Below are 21,255 nucleotides of genomic sequence, written 5' to 3' on the forward strand. Positions count from 1 at the left end.
CAAGAGGGTATGCACTCTCCCGGGGCCCTCAGAAAACTGACACCATTCTGCACAGTCTCCAGGGCCTGGCAGGGCCCCGGCCTGGCCTCTGGCTCCCCTCCTAAGCCTGCCTGGACTTGCTTTTACCCGGAAGCCCCAGGTTGGATGAACCACGACACAGGTGCCCCCAGCCACCAGGGGGAAAGCTCAGAGCCGAGGCTGGGAGGAGGTCCCCTCCTAGGGCAGGTCAGGACATTCGGGGCTGGGCGTGCTGACCCTAGGAGCCTCTTCCAGACGTGTTAGTCACATCCACGAGGCCCCAGCTTCCCGGGAGGGCCAAGACGGCCAGCAGGGACACAGCTGCTGAGCCTGCTGGGTACAGAGACTCTGCAGACTGGGAACCTGGGGCCTCTCCTCCCCTGGTTCGGCCTGCAGTGTCCAGATCCCTAGAACACGCTTGGAGCGTGGAGGGTGCTGTACGTGGTCCCCACGGGGGCCTCTGGCCGCCCCCTCTGGGCCTGGGAGCTCACCTTATAATCCATTTGCTCAGAGCAGTTGAAGACATACACCATGGTGCCCAGGGCCCTGCCCAGATCCTTGGTGGTCTCGGTCTTTCCCGTCCCGGCGGGGCCAGCAGGGGCTCCGCCCATGATCAGGTGAAGGGACTGGGTCAAGGTTATGTAGCATCTGTAAGGGACCTCTGATCATCCCGAGTGCGGCGACCCCACGGCTGCCCCCTCTCCTCTCACCATAGGGTCACCTCGTCGTGCCCATGGTGCACCTGCTGGGCGCCAGGGAGGGACAGGGACCAGCCCGGCCAGCGCGCGAGACGCGGCCCAGGAACCAGCACCGTCCTGGGGCAGACGCAGCACAGACGCTGTGCCCACCGCAGGGCGGAGTAAACCAGTGACCGTCACCTCACCATCTTGGAGGGCTCGCTCTGAGCACCTCCTGGCCGGTCGGAGTGCTTCGTCTCATTAAATCGCTCCTTCTTCCACAAGCTCATTCGTAAGATGGCACCCCCCCCCCCCCCCCGCCGCAGGCCCCCAGAGAGGATAAGCCACCCCCCCAAGACCGCATGGCTAGTGAAGTGATCGGTCCAGAACACGGCGCCCGAGGCTGGGTGTCCCCACCGGGCGGCAGGACTGAGTCCGAACGCAGGCCTCCCCAACCCAAGCGCCTGGTTCCGTCAGCCACGGGGGGCCGGGGGCGGGGACATTCGGGTCTGACAGCGCGAGGGAGCACGGGGAAGGGTCCGCAGAAAACAGGCGGTTTCCTTTCCCGGTTGCTCGGGAAGCGACTGGCGCCGGTGCCCTCACCTGTCCGTGAGCGGGGTGATGACCAGCCTCGGCGTGTTGCCCAGGTACTCGTACGAGTACTGGATTTGGGCGTCGCAGATGTTGGCAAAGCAGTGTCTCCTGTCCTCGTCCCAGCGATGCCGGAGCTGTGACTGCCAGGTGAAGGCCTGGGAGCTCTCCACCTGCAGGGAGGCGGCAGGAGGGGGGAGTGTGGGAGCCACAGCTGACCCGGGCAGGGCCCCTGTCCCTCCTGCAGGGTCCCACCCCCCCCACCCCCCCCACCCCCTCCACCCCCCCCCCCAGCCCAATCCTGCTGACGAGCGAGCCCCTCCCCCCGGATTGACTGCTCACCAGGGGTGAGTCTCAGGGAGGGATGGGGTTGGGAGGGGTGGTGCGGGGTGGGGGGAGGTGGCTGCCACCAGGAACAGAGCGGCCTCCCCAGGAAGAGGCACAAACGGGGGGCTGGGGTCCCCGAACACCTGACCCTTGCCCGAGCGCCCGTGCCTTGGCCGTGATCATCTTGGCGACCACGTCCCGCGCGTGCACATCGACGGTACAGACGGTCATGATTTTCATCCTGTCGCCGGCAGTGAGGGTTCCAATGAGCAAGGTGATGAGTGCGTTCAGCTGGCTGATCTGCAGGGGCAGAGGCACCTCGGCTGGGACCCCACGTGCTGCCCATGCCCACCCCCCCACCCTGCCTGGCTGTGTGGGTCCCCTGGGAGCTCACGGCCAGGGGGGACGGTAGGGTAGGCACGACCGGCACGCCTTTGCTTACAAACAGGGAGCGCAGAGAAAGTTCTTCATATCCCCCAAGTGGGGGGGGGGGGCCGGGGTAAGCAGAGCAGCCCCTGATGGAATTCCGCGGAGGCTCTAAAAATGATGTAGCCCGAGAAAAATCTAGTGCCACGGGGAGATGGTGGGTATTCAGTAAAAACGGGGGGTTTTGAAGCCCTGCAGATAGTGTGTGTGTGTTATTTACGTGCAAGTCAATCACACACACGTGAAAAGATCAGAAGTGTACATACGAGTCGTTGACGGTTGGCACAACAGGTGGGGGGGGTTATGGGTAGCTTTCCTCACGTAAAAAAGTTATCTTTAGTTTCGAAATTTCTTTAAGAAAATGCTTATTTATTTATTTATTTATTTATTTATTGTGGACGGGGGTGGGGGAGGGAGAGAGAGAGAGAGAAGGAATGAATGAACGAATGAATGAATCCCAAGCAGGCTCTGTGCTGTCAGCACAGATCCCCATGTGTGGCTTGATCCCACGAACCGTGAGATCACGACCTGAGTCGAAAGCAAGAGTCAGACGGTTAACCGAAGAGGCCACCCGGGCACCCCTAGCCAAGAATCTTTCTATTTGCTTATTTTTTTAAATGATTTTAAATCAATTAATTTTTTTTTTTTTTTTTTTTGATATTTCCAACATCAAGCTTTACTAGAAGATCCAAGAATCTTTCAAAAAAGGCTCACGGTAGCCTTTGATGATTTGCAGACCAAAAAATTAAAGTTATCCGTTTCTAATAAGTTTCTTTTAATGTATATTTATTCTTGATAGCAAGTGAGGGAGTGAGCCCAGGGGCGGTCAGAGGGAGACACAGAATCGGAAGCAGGCTCCAGGCTCCGAGCTGTCAGCACAGAGCCTGACGCGGGGCTCGGACCCACGAACTGTGAGATCATGACCTGAGCCGAAGTCAGATGCTTAACCCCCTGAGCCACCCAGGCGCCCCTAAAGTTACGTATTTCTAAAACGGTTGGTTTCCTTTGGGCAGAACCACTGGGGGTTGCCAAGACTGGAGCACTTTTGGCCGACCGACGGGTAGGGCAATCCCGCAAGGGCACAGCCGCAGAGCGGATGCCTCTGGAAATCTCTTGGCAGTGTTTCGGATGGACCCGCGGGACCACGCACCTGCTTTTTGTTGTAATCTTTGATGGCGTTTTCATAGCCTTCCTCCAGCCTCGCGAACGCCAGGCCCACCTCGGTGGCCCACCAGATCTGCGTGCACGTGAGCGCAATCTGAAAACAGACGGGGGCCCCCCCGTCGCCCGCGCTGTGAGCGTCACTTCTGATAAAACAGTCCCTGCCGGCCAGATAGGCCGTTACCGGTTGGACTGACCGAGGGGCAGGTGAACACAGCCACCCCCACGCCACCCGAGCCTCAGACCTGGGCTGGGTAATCAAAGATCCACTGCTCCCTCGGCTTTTCCTCGTACGTCACCACGGCTTCTGGAATTTCGTGTCGGAGCGTGGCGCGCATTCGGTCAAGCACTCGGTTCAGCCAGACTTCCACCTGGGGACGGGAGCCACACTAACCTGACGGGCCCTGAGCTCAGCTAGCTCCAAAGACTCGCTTTGTCATTAAAAAAAAAAAAAAAAAAAAAAAAAAAGTACCAGTGGTCGTCACCCCAGGGGTAGGAAAGTCAAGGTTTTTACAGAGCAGGAAGAATGACCCGCTTAACAAAATACACTTGGGAAGCCCAGTGGTGCTCCCCGCAACCCCCCCCCCCCCCCCCCCCCGCCTCCCGGAGACTTGTCACACTGGGCTGGGTGTTCAAGCGTGCATGTGATCTCCAGGCAGACAGGGGAGGGGATTCAGAGAAAATTCTAGAAGACTGGCTATGTCTGGGCCCCTGGGGTGCTACTGATGTTGGGAGACATGGCGTCTGTCCTCTCGGGTCCCCGGCATGTTCTGGCTGCTCCTCAGGTGCCTCGTGTCAGGACTCAAGGTGGTCCCGTGGGACAAACTTGCAGACGGGCCTTCTTTGTATTTGGAAATACAAGCCCTCAAGTAGCCATTGCTGGCGGGGGTGGGGTAGGTGGGTGGTGGCGGGGGGGGGGGGGGGGGGGTGGGCGGGGTGGAAACAGGACAATCAGGTTGGTTTTTCTTTTAGACTAAAGATGGTGCAGGCCAACTGTGTCTGTAAGGAGCTAACCGGGGGAAGCGGGTCTGAACATGCCTCCGTGACTGGCTCTTGCCCCAGCCCTGCCAACCTTGTCCTGATTTTCCTTGAGCCAAAGTCGGATGCTTAACCGACTGAGCCCCCCAGGCGCCCCTGAGATCTTCCTCTTTCCTCCCCCAGCGAATTTCTCTGAGCTACATTTCGTTTAGGATGATGTCGAAATCCCATTTGGTTGCTGAGTTGGGCAATGAGACGGGGGTGGGGGGTGGTGGACAAGGGGCTGCTGGAAGTTTCTGTCGGCAGGAGGTGGCCTCTCAGGGAGGCTAGAGAAGGGAACGGGCCGTCCGAGGTAAGGAGAGCTCTCTGGTCAAAGCCCTAGATCTGACTGTTCGGGGCCCCTCCAGGCGGTCCCCCCACAAGCCCTCGAACAGCTGGACTGTGTCAGAAACCTCCCCTCCCCACCCCTCCTCTTCTGGCTGTTGGCTCGCAAGATACACTTCAGGCAGGCGTTTCTGGAAATGCTGTAAGGAAGCTGGTGAAGCTTTTATTCGAGAGAAGGACCGTCACGGGCCGGCGGCCGTGCCGACACCCCCCGCCAGAGGTCCCTGCTGTCCCTCCAGCGTGGATGTGCCCGTGGCGCTCACCTGCCCCGAGAGGTCACACTCTTGGTCAAAGTGAACGTACTCGTCTTCCTTGCTGTGCATGCCCAGGCCAACTTTGAGAGGCTTCCTGTCGTCATCGAGGCGGAACTCCAGCTTGCACAGGCTGTCGAAGAGCTTGGCCAGGTGACGGCCCACCTGGGGTGGGACAGGGCAGACACTGGGTCAGGTGAACCAGGGACTGGCGGGGGGGGGGGGCACGCGGCCTGCTTCTCTCCCCCTCCTCTGATCGGTGATGACCAAACACGCGTGACCAACCAAGGGCACAGCGGAGGGCTCTGAGGCGGGAGCCTGCACTGAGAGACAAAGGTCTGTTCTGGAAGATTCCATTTCCTCGACAAGGCCCCACGCCGTCCCGTGACTTTACGATTCAAGGAAAGTATAGTGAAATATAGTCGTTTCCCCCACCTGCTTAGTTAGTTACCCCTTTTCTCTTTCAGCAGAGCCTCAAGGAGACCTCTCCTCCTGGCTCTCGGGGCCTGGGGTCTGTTAGGACCAGCCAGCGGGCAGGTCTCTGAGAAGCAGTGGCTCACCAAGCCCCGGGCCTCCAACCCATCTTCCAGATGAGGAAAGCGAGGCACGGGAGGTATGGGACAGGATCTGAGACGCGTCCAGTGAGCGGTCATGGCCGGGCCCCCGGCAGTTTCTGGCACGGACGGCCTTGTGGAGGTGACGTGCACCCACACGCCTCCACCCCAGCCAGGGCTGCCGAGGGGACGAGCATGGGGCCACCCGGGGCCCACCTACCTCCACGGGGTTGTTTCCGTTGGAGAGAATGTCCAGGAGGTCAGCCGAGGAGACAAAGTAGAACCTCGGGAAAGCCAGTCTTTTGGTCTCTAAATATTCCGCCAAGGCCTTTTCGCACACGGCCAGGCTAGGAGGGGGCAGGAAAGGGGGCTGTTGAGGCCCAGTCCTGGGAAGGCCTCCTCCAGCCCAGCCCAGCCCAGCCCAGCCCGTCCGCACTGGGCTGACAGCCCCGGAGACGCCCGGCTCGTAGCCCGTTTCGTTCAGACCTTCCGACCTGACACGCCGCGGGCGTTCCTCTGAGGCCGGACACACGCTGCGTGGCCGGCGTGGCGCCCTGTGGCCGGGAGCACGAGCCCCCAGGAAGGGGGGTTTGCTCTGTCCTGGCCCGGGGAGGGGCGGGGCGTGGGCTGATGGCTCAGGTCCCTGCAGCCAGGACGCCTCTCACCCGGACAGGCGTGGGGACCCACCTCTTCTTCAGATTCTCGAGTTTGTCGTAGAGGCCAGGTTTGTTGGTGGCCTCCACCACGTTGGGAGTTTTCACCGCCTCCTCCATCAGGGCCTGGAAAGAGACGGGACCCCCCCGCCCCGCAGGGCGTCAGTAGCCGCATTTTCTCCGCAGAGCCCTTCCCGCAAAAGCCCGGGAGGAGGGAGAAGGCTGTGCTCGCCTTGAACTGCAGGTCAATGCCGTCGAAGCGCCTGGAGTCCTCCGGCAGCTGGGTGCGGATGTCTTCTGAGCCGATGAAGATGCTCTCCAGGTGGCTCCAGGTTCTCTGGACCTCAAACCAGATGGAGATGACGGAGTCCACCGTGGACAGCTTCTGCTGCCAGCTCGTCACCTCCTTCAGGAAGTGGGACAGGTACTTGGACATCATCAGGTTCTGCAGTTGGACCTGGTTGTCCTCCAGTGTCTCCACCAGCACCTCGTCCGACTTCAGCATCATGGTGCCCGTGCGCGGGTGTGGCTCGTGCTCAAACTCCATGGTGGACCAGGTGCTGTCCAGGGCTTTCAGAACCTTCCAGGGGACACAGAAACGGGCTCCCTCAGCGGCTGGCAGGAGGGGCCAAGAAGGACCTGGAGTTCTCTGGAACACGGGACGAAGCCCTGCTTTGAGAAGACTGACACATTCACGCCAGCAACACTGACAGCCGCCAAGAGGGGGAAACAACCCAACTGTCCGTCAACAGACGAACAGACAGGCAAAACGAACAGGTCATCGGCAGGCCGTTGGGCCATAAAAAGGAATGAAGTTCGGACATACGCTCCCACACGGATGGACCTTGAAGACATCACGCCATGTGAAAGCAGCCAGACGGAAAAGGCCATACGTTGCGTGACCCCGTTCATACAAGACGGCGGGATGGGCGAATCCATGGGGACGGTGGGTTCGTGGTGGCTTAGACGAGGGACAGGGATGTACGGGAAGGTGGGGGGATTTCTAGAGGGCGTGGCTTTCTTTTTGAGTTGACGGAAATGTCCCAACGTGGAATAATTCTACCACGTGATGCTTGCCCACATCTATGGAGAGACAAAAGCCACTGAGTTGTACGCGTTACATGGGTGAGTGCGACGGCATGTGAATTATGGCTCAAAGAAAGCCAAAATGCGACAACTCATGCTTGCCAAGCAGGTGAGGAGACAGGTTTGAACTGCAGAGGGAATCCTCCCCAGTGTCCCTGTGTCCCGGGACCGCCCCAGCCAGCCAGTGGCCAGCCCTCCTGCCTTCCCTCCTTCCACCTCTCCTCCAAAGCCACAAACAAGGGTGCTCCATGAGAGGAGAGAGCTTGGGGCAGTTTTAAATGTGCTACCATTGTTGGGGCGCCTGGGTGGCTGAGTCGGTGAAGCGTCCGACTTCGGCTCAGGTCACCATCTCACGGTTCGTGGGTTCGAGCCCCGCATCGGGCTCTGTGCTGATGGCTCAGAGCCTGGAGCCTGCTTCCGATTCTGTGTCTCCCTCGCTCTCTGCCCCTCCCCCACTCGCACTCTGTCTCTGTCTCTCTCAAGAATCAATAAAACATTAAAAAAAGAAGCGTCACCATTGCGCACAGGAGACAGAAGTATAGCCGGGGTGGAGGAGTGGGGTGGAGGGGTGGGATCCTTTCCTCAGTAATAAATTCTGGAAGTATCTGAGGGGTGTTGGTTAAGAGAAAGCCCACCAAGCTTTTGTTTTTGTGTTAAGTGGCCGCTGGACCCCATGCTTGTAGGCGGTGGGCTGGTGGGTCAGGTTGAGCATCATCCCATACGAACAACATTGCTTTTGACAGAAAAAAAAAAAAAATACCTTTTCCATCCCCGACTCTTTCACAGCCTTGTCAACGATGTTCCGGACCTCGTCCTCGTATTTGTGGAGGTTTAACTGTAGTAAATCTGCCAGGGTGGTCTCATCTGACATTTCGAATTTCACCTGGGGGGTGGGGTGGGGGGAGAGGCACGTTCCGCATCAGGCCCTTTAGCACGGGACAGACATCTCTGTGCCTTGTGGAGAGAGGCAGGTGAGCAAGTAATCCGGGCTGCAGGGGCAGAGCGAGCGGGAGCTCTGTGCCACCGTTGACGGGCTCCATGACTTGGGTGAGTGGGTCTTGAGATGAGATCATCCTGGATTATCTGTGTGGCACCTAAACCCAGGCGTCCTTATAAGAGAGAGGAGAGGAGAGGAGAGGAGAGGAGAGGAGAGGAGAGGAGAGGAGAGGAGAGGAGAGGAGAGGAGAGGGCTTTGAAATGCAGAAGAAAGCCATGTGGTCACAGACGCGGAGATTGGTGGGACGCGGGAGGCAGCCACAAGCCAAGGAACGCCTGGGGCCACCACAAGCTGGAAGAGGCAGCGAAGGACTGTCCCCAGGAGCCTTCAGAGGGAGGGACCCCTGCCCACACCCTGATTTCAGACTTCCGGCCACAGAGCCACGAAAGAACCCGTTTCTGTGGTTGGAAGCCCCCGGTGTGTGGTTCTTTGCTGTAGGAGCCCCAGGACGCTAACGCACCTGCTCAGGGATCAATGCTATTGACGTTACTCGCCATTGTTTTCGTAGCAGGCAGAGCTGAGTCTCGGGCACTGTCGCTCTAGTGACAGAATCAGGTGCTGGCCTTGTGCCACCCAGTCCTCAAACCCCTTCCACACGCCCTCCCCTTCGTTCTCGCCGTCACACGGACATTTCCCGACACCGCTTCTGAGCCCCCTCTGGAAACTGGCTTAACCAACCGATAGAACGGAGCGTCTCCCAATCACATTTGGGGAAATAGCTGCTGGGGTTTCACTAAGTCCCCGGCTGGGGCGTCTTAGGTGCCTGTTGATCGCCGGCCAGGGATCTCTCCCGGGGCGCCTGGGTGGGCGTATGAAGCTGCTGGCCAGTGGCCTGGAAAAGCTGTGGTCTCAGCACCCAAGGACTCCGGACAGCCTTTCTGGTTGTCTTGTGTGTCTTTCTCCCAAGGCTCAAGCCACACCCCACCTGCTCCCGAAGCCTTTTCTGTCCTTCCCTGCCCTCGGAGAGGATGCCTCCTCTAAACTCAGAATCGCTGCTGAAAATCCCACTCGGGGATCCCGAATATGATGGCTCATGCTATCCTCCTCTTGCTTCCCTGAGAACAGAGGCTGTGTATTCCCTCTCTCTCTCTCTCTCTCTCTCTCTCTCCTGGGCACCGCTGTGGGGCCTCTGCAGAGTAGCTGTCCAATATAGTTTTGTTCAATGCTTGCAGACGGTGGGAACTGTTCCTATCTGCCTCCTGCGGATGTCGATGCCAATAACAGCCCCCCGACTAGGGGACACCCCTGGGAAAATTAGGACGCTAGGGCTCTGTGGTCCCGGGGTGCACGGGGAAGCCAGGAGAGCTGTTCATCCGAGCCGAACTTCCGGAACCCTGTGGACAGTCAACTTACAACCGAAACCGACTGCCGGATTCGCGGGGCCCGGTGCAAAATGAAAACGATGGGGCCCTTTGTTAAAAAATTATTAGGAATTCCCAGACGGCCACAGCAGAGAGCCACACGCAGCACGGGGGCCCTCTGCGCGCAGAGCCCCCCCCCCCCCCCCCGCCCCCGCGTGACCGGTCCAGGTCACAAGTGCCCGAAGCTGGCCTTGCCCACACCCGGCTTCGCCCGCGTCGGGCCGGCCCGGCCCGCGGCGAGGCCGGCCGGCCGCCGAGCGCACTACCTGGGTGGCCTGCATGAGCTGGTGCCAGTGGCGGTCCCGGATGGCGGGGTTCTGCAGCTCACTGACGGCACGCAGGGACGTGATGGTGTTCTTCACCATGTTGTCCAGCCCCACGAAGGCATCCCAAGCTTTTATCTCCTTGTCCAGGGACCTCACATCCTTGGCAAACTTCTTACAGTCTGTGTCCATCTGTTCGACGTTAATATTTTTCCACTTGGTGGTCTTCCAGTTGTCGATGCTGGTGTTCACCTGAGGTGGGGACAGCTCACTGAAGGTTCGGGAAGACGGCCGGGTTACCTTCCAGCCGTGGCCCCCCGGGGAACAGCGAGGGTGGTCAGGTGGACAGATACAAGGGTGGCGGGGGCTGGGGCGGGGAGACGAGTTGTACGGATACAACTTAGAAGTCGGCAGTTAAGATAGATTTGCGCAGTGTCCTATGGTGGGCGTTATTGCTCTATTTTTTTTATAGCTGTTTTTTTTTTTTTAATGTTTGTTTATTTTTGAGAGAACAAGAGACAGAGGGCAAGCGGGGGAAAGGGAGAGAGAGAGAGGGAGACACAGAATCCGAAGCAGGCTCCAGGCTCCGAGCCGTCAGTACAGAGCCCGACGCGGGGCTCGAACACACGGACCTTGAGATCAAGACCTGAGCCGAAGTTGGACTCTTAACCCAAAGGCCCCTCTACTTAACAGGACCACCTGACGTGCTTCGACCAGGAAAACGTGAGTGATGCCTGGCACTTGGGGGCAGAGGCACTTCACTGCCAGGGCTCAACTCCGAGTTCTGTCACCTTGGCAATCACGGACACACGTGTGGCTACCTAGCCCGGATCTCTGAGCCGCCCCAGGGTGCTTAGAACCAGCGCGTGGATTCGGCACGGAAGAGAAATACGCTTTTGTTGTTAACAACACAGAGCTGTCTTTCAGGGCTGTTTGTTAGTGCAGAGTAACCTGGCTTATACTGACTGGTGACAACGTGTTAGAAGAAACCGGAAGACACAGAATGTTCCCCTGGGAAAAACCCTACCAACAGTGACGACAGAAGACCACAGATCTTCTGGGTCTGGGATGGGCTGAAAATGGATGCGTAGCTGGGATCGAAGGGACGAGATTATTGGAGGCCCGGGAGGGACGAGAGTACTTGTTACCGAACGAGAGAGAGGTGGGGGTGTTTACAAGAAACCTGCCTGGAAGCTATGCTCAGAGGCAAACCTCAATCACATCAGTGGCTCTTTCTGGAAGGTTTAAGCTTATTCTCTATCCTGTTTTCCTAGGAGCGTCCTGGCCAGCTCGGTCTGGAGAGCTGTCCCTGAAATACTCTGGCTGTAAACGCTTACTGTTCCCTCCCGGGCAACGTAGGCTCTAGTCTGTGCTGAGTGGTGTTTGTCAAGGGGAAGTGCAGCCACCCGTCCTCTCTGGCTTTACCGCTGCCTGCTGGGATGGCCTTCCGACGCAAGAGACTCGAGTTCAGCTAAGTGTGGAAAGTAAGTATGTGTCCGCTCTTGTTAGGAGCGGTCGTAAGAGAGCCTGTGACTCCAGAGACGCCTCCCCCTGTGTAAGCACTGCGTGGGCTCAGTGCGGTCATCTTCAACATTGACCTCTGCCATCCTGACAGAGGAACTAAACGAGGAGACAGGGGGTGCTTCCGTACGGGGGCCCTGTGTCACGCCGGGAGGGCAGTTCTCAGATTAGCTCGCGGAGAAGATTCGGCTCCGTATAAAGGCGTGCTGGTTTTCCCTCTCGCAGGGGAGGAGGATTTGACAAAGATCCTCAAGTTCGATCCCGAGAATGAGAGAGAAGGCTCACGCGTCTCTGCAAATGGGGGAGCTGGGAGGAGAGGCAGCAGGAGCCCCCAGGCGCTCGTGCGCTACCCTTCGAGAGGGGGTGCCTGCGTCGGCCACGCCGTCGCATCCGAGCAGCAGGAGGATAGCGGGAGCACCTCGTCTGGGCGCTGGGGTGCAGTGGGGGTGCAGAGCCCCCTCCCCCCGACATCCGGGTGCTGGGCTGCGGCCGGTGCAGAGCCACCCGACCCCCGCCGCCCCGTCCTCGGGTCCCCGTGGCGCTGGCCTGCCCCGTCCACACCTGGTGCCTGCCATCCGCCTCACCATGACGACCATGTCCCAGAGCTCCTTCAGCAGGCGGACCTCCTTGTGACAAGCTTTGAGCTGCTTATGGTCTGGGACCGTGACTTCGAACAGGCTCCCGGACTTGCACAGGGAGTCCATGATGCTCTCCATGGACGCGATACTCTTTTGTTGCTGGGGGGGACGGTGAGGGGGGGGTCAACAGCACCGTTGGCACTCAGGCCGGCCTCCCTCTCGCCCTCCGCCACGTCCCGGGGCACCTTCTCGGGGTCGCCGCCAGCACCCTGCTGTGTCCCAGCCCCACGCGCCGACCATGGGGCAACGGTCGCTACCCTCCCCTCCTGCCTTCAGACGCCCGCTGCTTCTGATCGTGCGGGAAGGCGGTTTAGGCTCAAGGAGGGGACGGACTCTATGCGAACTTCCTGAGACTTCCAGGCTTTCCTAATTTTCACGCTCTATTTTATTTTTTTTTTACCTTATTAAGCATTACGTAGGTAATGCCTGATGGCTTTAAATATGACGGAAGCCTAGGCAAGAGGAGGAAGGCAAGAGTCACCCCAAACCAGGAGAGCGAGAGTGGGCGCTTCCGTGTCGAGTACGCGCGTTGTCTGTGCGGGCGTGAAGGTGGGCTCCCCGTGCATGCGGGCGGGTGGCTCCAAGAGGCCTTTCGCACGCACACACCTGGTTACTAGACAAGCTCACGTGGGATCCCCCTGCAGAATCAGCCCAGGCCCCTCAGGCTCCAGGAGACGCTGAGCGCCTCCCCACTGGGCTCGGGGACGTGACCCTGCAAAACGGGGACCATCTTGGGGACCATCTTGGGGAATGGCAGCCCCGAAGCTGCGTGGGAAGACCAGAGGCTGGGGGAGGGCACGCAGGGGTGACCCTGAAGGTCACATGCACTTGGGGTCTCTTGCGCTTAGTCCTGAGTGCCCCACACGCTCCCCCGCGGGAGGCCGCGGGACCCGAGCCCGAGTGGGATGTCAGGCCCAGCCCCGTGGAATTTGCACGTTGGACGCCGGCCACGGATGAAACAGCGGAGACGGAGGGGGACGTGGTGAGAGGCTCGGGCACGGGACTTGGGGTCCGTGGGGACACCTGCGCACACGCACAGCCCCGAGGCCAGGCCCCTCGAGGCCGCGTCCCTCGACGCCCATGAGTGACAGCCTGAGGAACGGCCGAGAGGCACCGGGGCCTCGACCGACGTACCTTATTCAGGGACTTGTAGGGGTCGGGGTCCGTGAAGGTGAACGGCGCTTCTTGCCGGAACTTCTCCCTGAACTCGTGCTGCTTGAGCTAAGGGAGGAGCAGCCGCGTCACCCTCCCCAGCCCGGCCACGTGGAGGGTGCGGGCCCGGCCCCCCGGGATGGCACCACCTCGAACTGCTGGCACTTCCGTCTCAGGATGTTGACCTCGTTGGCCTGGAGGGGCGCCACGTTCTGCTTCACCTGGATGGCCAGCTTCTTGGTGTTTGTCCACTGCTCGGGCAGCTCCTGCGGCAGATCGAGCCCAGGGGCCGTTCCTTTTTCCGTTGTTTCAAGAAACTTCCTATCGCGAAGTGTGACGGACTCACGGGGAATCGCCAAAGTAGTAGAGAGTCCTGTGTGCCTCCCCCAGCCTCCCCCCCGGGGCTGGCATCTCAAACGGCCGCGGTGCGACCCCCACCCCAGGAAACCAGCATCGGCGCGTTTCCGGGAACCGGGTGGCAGACCTCGTCCGCTTTCACCCTGCGTTAACCCGATTCCACCGGCGCACGAGTGTGCACGCGATTTGTGCGTGAGCGTGTGTCGTCCTAAGCGATCTGAACCCACGTCTAGGTCCCTGTGACCACATCCTCAGCGCACACACACGGAACGGTCCTTTGCCGGGAAGAACTCGTCTTACGTGGTCTCTGTATCTGCCCCCAGCCCGTCCTAACCTTCTCCCCATTTCTAGAATCTTGCTAGTTTAAGCATGGCTTTAACGATCAGATGGATTTTTGTATTTTCAAAGTTCTCCACCCCTGAGCAACTATCGGACTTCTAATCGTAGGATGCTGAGGCCCTCCCCCTTCCACCCTGCCCTGCCACGGGGAGAGCCGGGCTGACCCGAGGCCTTCCGGGCTGGGCAGTTCCCAGAGCAGCTGCCCCCGTGTCCCTCCAGGAGGGAGCCGGCCCTGCCTCGGCCTCACAGCCCTGCCCCTCACCTCTGCGGGGCCTCCGCTGACCCCGCTCTCTGTCCACTGTCCCCCGCACCCAGGGCGGACCCGTCCTCGGGGGCAGGTGTGGGGTACAGGGGCATTTTTAGTCCAACAGTTAAAGGGAGGCCCCACTGGCCCCACCCTGGAGGCCGCCTCAGTGTCCCTTCCTCTGTGGGGACATTCCACGGGGTTCCTGAATCCACAGGGGAGGTTTATCGTGCAGGCCCCGCGAGAGGCCTTGTCCCTGTTCAGACAGCCTGCACCCCCACTGCAAGGCCCCCAGCAGTGGGCGGCCTCCCTCCCCTCTTCCCTGGAGGCACTCCTCCCCTCTTCCCTGCACACCCTCCTCCCCCCACCCTGCCCAGCACTGTGAGGCCTCCCTCCCCTCTTCCCTGAACGCCCTCCTCCCCTCTTCCCTGCACACCCTCCTCCCCCACCCTGCCCAGCACTGGGCGGCCTCCCTCCCCTCTTCCCTGGACGCCCTCCTCCCCTCTTCCCCGTACACCCTCCTCCCCCCACCCTGCCCAGCACTGGGCGGCCTCCCTCCCCTCTTCCCTGGACGCCCTCCTCCCCTCTTCCCCGTACACCTTCCTCCCCCCACCCTGCCCAGCAATGGGCGGCCTCCCTCCCTTCTTCCCCGCACACCCTCCTCCCCCCACCCTGCCCAGCACTGGGTGGCCTCCCTCCCCTCTTCCCTGCACGCCCTCCTCCCCCCACCCTGCCCAGCACCGGGCGGCCTCCCTCCCCTCTTCCCCGGACGCCCTCCTCCCCCCACCCTGCCCAGCACCGGGCGGCCTCCCTCCCCTCTTCCCTGGACGCCCTCCTCCCCTCTTCCCTGCACGGCACGGCACCTGGCCACTGTCTACCTGCAGCTTCACATGCGTCTCCTCCGGCATCTCCTCCCCGTAGGTCTTGAGCAGCTCGATGGTTTGCTTCAGGGGCTCAAACATGTTGTCGGTGGCCACCTGCCTCTCCTTGACCTTCATCAGATGCCCCATCACCTCCACGAGACCGTCATAATCCCCCTCCTTGAGGGGCTTTGTCAAGCCCATCCTGGCAACTTTCATGAAGGCCTCTAGGTCAGCCAGGCTGTTGAACGAGAGGGCCCGGTGACAGGCGCCCCCCTCCACGGGGAGGGTGAGGCTCATCGGAGGCGGCGGCCAGCCCCGAGGGCTCCCCCGTTGTGCTGCGGGGCCGTGCCGAGCAAGGGAGAGCTCCTGTCCACCCCCCGACACCACCTTGACCCTCACCCTACGCCTTACCAGCCCCACTCAGACTGGCCTCCTGGGCAGAGCTCAGCCCTCCCGTACTCCGTCCCGGCACCGTGCCCTCAAGGTCCTGACTGCCACCTCTGGTCTCGTGGGGCTGGTCCCCTGGTGACACTTCAGCCTGCTCTGCCCCACCCTCCAGGCTGCAGACCGTGCGTGCTCAATAAACAGGTGTCGAACGAAGCACAGGGTGGTCCCTTCACAGCCGGTGACACCTTTCCGCTGGGACCCCCACCCCCACCCCTTGCTGGGGGCCCACTGGCCTCTAAGCCTGACCTTCAGCCACCCCATGGCCCGGAGGAGGGCCCACCAGCACCACGGAAGCTTGTCTGTCCAGCTCTCCAGGGACGCGGCCCTCTGCAGGGTGGCGGGGGATGGGCTGCGGGGTCCCGGTGCCCACCTGTTGACGACGTGTTCGCTCAGGTGACGCTTGAACATGAAACCCCAGCGCTTGATGATGTTGAGCAGAGCCTGCTTGAAGGGGCGGCAGTCGCACTGCAGCCAGCCGTTGAACACCTTTGCGTTCTCACACTTGGACACCTCCTCGTACAGCTTCTCGTAGGAATCGATCTGGAAAACGGGGCCACGGCTCAGTCGGGCGGCCGTGGGAGGCGGCGGCACAGCACGCGGACGGCCCCCACCCCCCTGTGGGGCACGGCTTCCCATCCCGGCAGCCCCGGGTTCCCCGCAGCCCAGTGGCCCGTCCCCAGCTCAGGCAACCTGTCGGAAAGGGACGCCATCGGGCAAGGCCAGCACGGCCTCTGCAGGACAGGCCAGAAGCCAACAGGTGAATGCGGTCAGGGCAGGCTCGGGGCACCCTACACTTGGCCCTCTTCGTGCGGCTTTCCATTCTCGGGGCTCTCACGCTCCACCAGCTGCCCCCACCCCGTGTGGCGGCATCGGCCCTGGTGCGCGTCTCCCCTGGGGGTGGGTCACTGCTGCTCACGGGCGACTCCCCGTCACCGCGCGCGCGGGCAACAGGTGGAGGTTTGCGTATTAACGGTTTTTCTCACGTTCCGTCTTTCTGCTCTGGCACCTGCAGCCTTGCTGAGCCTGGTGGGACGGTCCCTCCCAAGGCTGGCAAATTCCCAGAGAAGGCCTCTCCCCAGGGAGCGTCTTTCTTATACCAACCAACCCAGAACCCACTCCCCAACCACCCTCTTCGCCCTCGGGGCCAACATTCCCCTGTCCTCGGCACCCCAGGGCCTGTTCCCCACAACGAGGCACCAGCCCTACACCGCGGAATCCACTGACGTGATTCCCACTAGCTGATCCTAGGTCCCCTTGCCCTGCCTCTCCCGAATATTCCTTCCAGGCTGTGAATCACGCCTTCCCTTCTGTCCCTCTGCCTCCGGACCGACCCCAGTGCTGCCCCCCAGTGCTGACCCCATGGCCCTGCAGGGCGGGGCCTGCCTCCTCCTCCTGGAACCAGTGAGTCACAGACTCTTCCATGGCAATCATCTCCTGCTCGGCTGGAGTCACCAGACCCGAATAATAATAAAACCCGCATTTTGAACCTTTCACCGGAGGTTTGAATGGAGCCCAGTGACCTCCCTCCCTGGGGTGGGTGGGGGAGGGGGGTGATCCCAGGGGGCGAGGCTCACGCGCACCTGCTGTTGGAACTGGGCGAGGGTGGGCGGCGTCTTGGGGAGGGCCTCCTCGGCCCGGGTGTCCAAATCGTCCAGGGTGGCCGCCCGCCCGTAGATGAGGAAGTTCTTCATGAACTCCTGGGGGTCGTCCATCCACAGGTAGGAGTACCTCTCGAAGGAGTCCTGGTACTCCTTGGCCTCCTTCATGGCGCTGAGCACCAGGTTGGACAACTCCTCCCTCGTCTCTATGAGGTCCGACATGTCCTCGAGGTCTGCCTGGGAGCGGGCAGGAGACAAGCAGACCTGTGAGCGGTTTTGCCGGGGGTCACGGCGTGGAGGTCATCTCTCCGCCCGGCAAGGAAGCTCCCTGCCGGCGGGAGCGTTGCTAACCTCTCACGGTGGGAAACAGAAATCTGACCACTTGCAATGTTCACCCGTGAGGAGATCACGTCGAATGTGACTTTTGTCTGGCGGACCCCAGGGTGACTCACACACTGATTCATCCGCGCCGTGCACCTGCTGTGCGCCACACGAGGGGGTGGGCACGGGGGATCTAGACAGGGCTCGCACGGAGGGTCCAGGGGCGGGGTCAGACCAAAGAATCCCAGACCCTGAGACTTGCCCTAACGTTCACCGGGGAGGAGGTGGGGGCAACGCTCCCTGCGGAAGTGACCGTTGTTCTGGCCCCTGCTGGATGGTGGGGGGGGGGGGGGGGTAAAAAGTAAGAGAAGCAGCGAGGCACAAACAAAGGCCCTGTGCTGGAAGGACGCGGCCGTCTGAGGAACTAAAAGGAGTCCACCACGATGGCTAGAGCGGGGACCAGGGGAGGCCTGTTCTGGACAGAATCTTCTGCGTTTCAAGCGACAGAAAACCCTTTTCGTATTTTCGTATACGTAATATGTAATAAATTTCGTATACATAATTTATTTACGAAATAAAATTACGAAATTTTATTTTTGTATCTTAAGATTCACTGACATCTTCTAAAAAACTTTTTTAATATTTATTTTTGAGACAGAGACAGAAAATGAGCCGGGGAGGGGCAGAGAGAGAGGGAGACACAGAATCCAAAGCGGGTTCCAGGCTCCAACCTGTCAGCACAGAGTCTGACGCGGGGTGCGAACCCACAAATGGTGAGATCGTGACCTGAGCTGAAGTCGGACGCTTAACTGAGCCGCCCAGGCGCCCCAAGATTCACTGACGTCTTAAAAAACCTTGCTGGCTGGGGAGACACCACCCTCCTGGGGACTAGACAATTCTGAGCGAGACTAAGGGCTCAGGAACAGGGAGCACACCCTTCATATGCAAACCATCCAGCCCTGGGTCTCGACACACCACCCACCCCCCGCCCCCACCACCTCCTTTATCCCAAGCCAACGCTCCTCCTATCCTAAGTGCCCCAGGGTCAGGTACCAGGTAATCGAGGTGACCCCTGGGCCTCAGAGTCACTGACGTCAGTGCAAACTGGCCAGTTCTGAGCTGTTTCCCTCACCAGCCTTGCCTCTCCTGCAGAAACCCCATGAAAGTCTCTGGCCTGGGCTATCCTCCTCATTCCTGCTTCTGCCTCCCGACTGCACCTGCTTGGATCCCTGCCACCCCTCGGGGCCCGCCAGGCCTCCCGTTTCTATGGGAACTGTGAGCAGCACTAACTTTCCTCTCAATGGCACCGGCCTCTCCACATCACCGCTCAGTCACCTCCGTAAACTAAGATCCCACAGGTAGGAATGAGACCGGTGTGTGTGGGGGGGTGCAAGGCCTGGGGCGTGGCATGATCAGCAGGATCCTTGTCTTACTTTGCTCTGTCCTCCTCCACGTGTGGCTTCCTCAGCAAATGAATCCCCTCAGAGCCCCACGGAGGCTGCAGGAGCTCCAGACTCGCATCCTGCCAGACTCCGGAGCTCACGGGGTCCCACGTCCATACCTGAGTGAATGTCTGGTGACAGACTCTATTCTGGGCTCTGGAACAGCTTGCTGTGTGCACTTGGGCCGGGCTCGTCCCCTTTCTGTGGCTCAGAAATCCTCAGGCCGTTTTCTTTGCCCGATACCGTCAGCCTGGAAATCCCCTCCTCACCCTTCAAGACTCGTGCACACTCAGCTCCTCTGGGAAGCCACCCTTGACCTTGCCACTCATCTCCTCCGTGTACCCACCTCACCGCACGCGCTCACGGGCACACACGCTCACACACAGGCACACACACACGCACGTGTACACACACACCTTCCTCCCTAACAGTACAGAGCTTCTTGTTGTAAATATCTGTTATTGCAAAGAATTCATGCCCGTTACCAAAACTTCAAGCGGTGCTCACGTATATGAAATAAAAAACCTTGCACCCCCTGTCCCGCCCCGACCCCTCACCGTCCCCCATCCTTAACCCCATCCTGTTTCCAGAGGTAAGCACTCTTAACAGTTCGGAGTGTATCCACAGAAATACAGACTTTTGTTTGTGTCGACGAATGAAATCGTATTCTACGCGTTGTGCTACAACTTGATGAGCACTTAACAACCTGTCACCAGCCTCTTTCCACCCCTGGCTCATGTTTGGGACTCAGCTGGCTGTCCTTGTGCGGATGGGCCCGAATCTACTGGAATCTACTGGAGAGCTCCCTTATTGGAGGGCATTTAGGTCTTTTCCAGTTGGGGTTTCCCTGTTATACAGACAACGCTCTGACAAACACGTCCTCAGACCTCCCTCCAGGGGGAGCCTAACTTCCTATGCCTTTTTGTGTCTGGAGAATCCGCTCGAACTGGGTCTTGTTTCCAGGTGTTTAATGCATCGAGGGTCCGAGGATGTGCGAGCCAGGGAAGCGTGTTGGTCGAGATGCCCGAGCACTGAGGGACTCACAGGGTTAACCTCCAGAAGGGAGCGAACTACCAGCACGCGGGGTAAGAGCACACTCTTGCCATCTTGGTGGGGTGGGGGCGCGTCGGGGAAGTGACTGGAATAGGGGAGCCATAGGAGCCTCTGCAGGGGAGGAAGGTGGGGCCGGGTGAGGCCCTGACTGACCTTGTAGCTCATTCGGTTCTTGGCCAGCCGGGGGATGAGCTTGGCTGCAGTGTAGATGTCGTTGATCAGGCCCTCAATCAGCATCAGGAAGCCATAGTCGGGGCCCAACTCCAGGGACGGATTGAAGACCAGCCCGTCCTCGTCCAGCTGCATGAGGACCTCAAACAGCGGTGCCACGCTCCCCTGGAAGAGATCGTCCCGGGCTCAGTACCTCGAGCTCGGATGAACCTCTCCCAAGGTCCCAGTGTTCCCTCCGGGCACCACAGGGCTGCCCCGGGCCGGCCGGGAGCACTTGGGGGAGCACGCCTTCCCGGGCCCTTTGAGCTGCAGGGCTCAGAGCAGGCTGGAGCAGGGGACCCCCCCACTGCCTCACTGCAAAGCCTGTATCTGTAGCTCACCAGCTGCGTGGCCTCCCAGGCTCCCCAAAAACATAAAATGAGGATAATCTTGTGTAGAACAGAGACGCCAACTGTCCCCATCTCTTGAGGTTATTATGAGGACTAAGTAAGTCAGTAACACATGAAGCGTGGGAGTGGTGGCCGGTGACTGTGAGTGGCCCACAGTGCATGGTGGGCTGGGGGTGGGCGGTGTCCCAGCTGGGCAGGACGGGCTTCGCTGCGCTCCAGAAAGCACAGCCCTCCCATCTCTGGAGGCCCCTGGCTCTAGGTAGTTGTGCGGTGAAGCACCTTCACCACAGAACTCATTGACGGTCGAACAGCTTTGCCATAAAAGATTAAAAAAAAAAAAAAAAAATAGCCCGTTGCTGGTTTGTTCTCAGAGGTGTCTGCATTTTTTATCACACGATATAAACCTCGGCTAGCCCTCGCCGTGGGTGCCAGGGGAGGTCAACTGCGGGTGTCAGCTTGATGAAAAACACGGTGGTGAACTTCCTGGGAGTGTGAAACAAGGCCGGGTAAAGCCAGGTTGCATGCTCGACTCTCCTAGAAACGGAGAGCACGCCAGTTACGACACGCGACGGCATCAGCGTTTTCCCGTATTTCCTGCAGAACGCTGGGTGCCTATCAACCTACATGTGACGGTGTGCCAAGGGGACACGTCAGCGGAGACGCTTTCACGGGGCAAATACCATCAGTTACCAATTGGCACCCTAGTATTTGGAAAATGGATACCTCTCTTAAATGAAGGAAGAAATTTATTTATTTATTTATTTATTTATTTATTTATTTATTTAATGATTTTATTTTTGAGAGAGAGAGAGACAAAGCATGAGTGGGGTAAGGGCAGAAAGAGAGTGAGAGAGAGAGACACACACACACACACACAGAATCCAAAGCAGGCTCCAGGCTCTGAGCCATCAGCACAGAGCCCGATGCGGGGCTCAAACTCATAGACCGTGAGATCATGACCTGAGCCAAAGCTGGACGCTCAACTGACTGAGC

General features: G+C 59.7%; 1 protein-coding gene across 3 annotated transcripts in view; it reads right to left on the minus strand.

Moving 5' to 3' along the window:
- DNAH17 (dynein axonemal heavy chain 17) overlaps positions 1-21,255 on the minus strand; it is a 100,670-nt gene that overhangs the window by 50,562 nt on the left and 28,853 nt on the right. For 2 of the 3 annotated variants that reach the window (XM_053211719.1, XM_053211718.1), the window contains exons 19-36: positions 19,856-20,038; positions 16,869-17,123; positions 15,659-15,828; positions 14,857-15,079; positions 13,188-13,304; positions 13,021-13,107; positions 11,833-11,985; positions 9,731-9,979; positions 7,867-7,989; positions 6,253-6,600; positions 6,055-6,146; positions 5,588-5,714; positions 4,826-4,978; positions 3,446-3,571; positions 3,190-3,297; positions 1,782-1,913; positions 1,299-1,459; positions 510-666 (exon numbers count right to left, since the gene is read on the minus strand). In XM_053211719.1, the coding sequence (XP_053067694.1) occupies positions 510-666; positions 1,299-1,459; positions 1,782-1,913; positions 3,190-3,297; positions 3,446-3,571; positions 4,826-4,978; positions 5,588-5,714; positions 6,055-6,146; positions 6,253-6,600; positions 7,867-7,989; positions 9,731-9,979; positions 11,833-11,985; positions 13,021-13,107; positions 13,188-13,304; positions 14,857-15,079; positions 15,659-15,828; positions 16,869-17,123; positions 19,856-20,038 (2,964 nt within the window). Of the gene's footprint in view, positions 1-509; positions 667-1,298; positions 1,460-1,781; positions 1,914-3,189; positions 3,298-3,445; positions 3,572-4,825; positions 4,979-5,098; positions 5,180-5,587; positions 5,715-6,054; positions 6,147-6,252; positions 6,601-7,866; positions 7,990-9,730; positions 9,980-11,832; positions 11,986-13,020; positions 13,108-13,187; positions 13,305-14,856; positions 15,080-15,658; positions 15,829-16,868; positions 17,124-19,855; positions 20,039-21,255 lie in introns of those variants that run through there. The other variant, XM_053211720.1, reaches the window with a different exon arrangement.

Source organism: Acinonyx jubatus, chromosome E1 (assembly GCF_027475565.1).
Source record: "Acinonyx jubatus isolate Ajub_Pintada_27869175 chromosome E1, VMU_Ajub_asm_v1.0, whole genome shotgun sequence".
Classification (NCBI taxonomy): Eukaryota; Metazoa; Chordata; class Mammalia; order Carnivora; family Felidae; genus Acinonyx; species Acinonyx jubatus.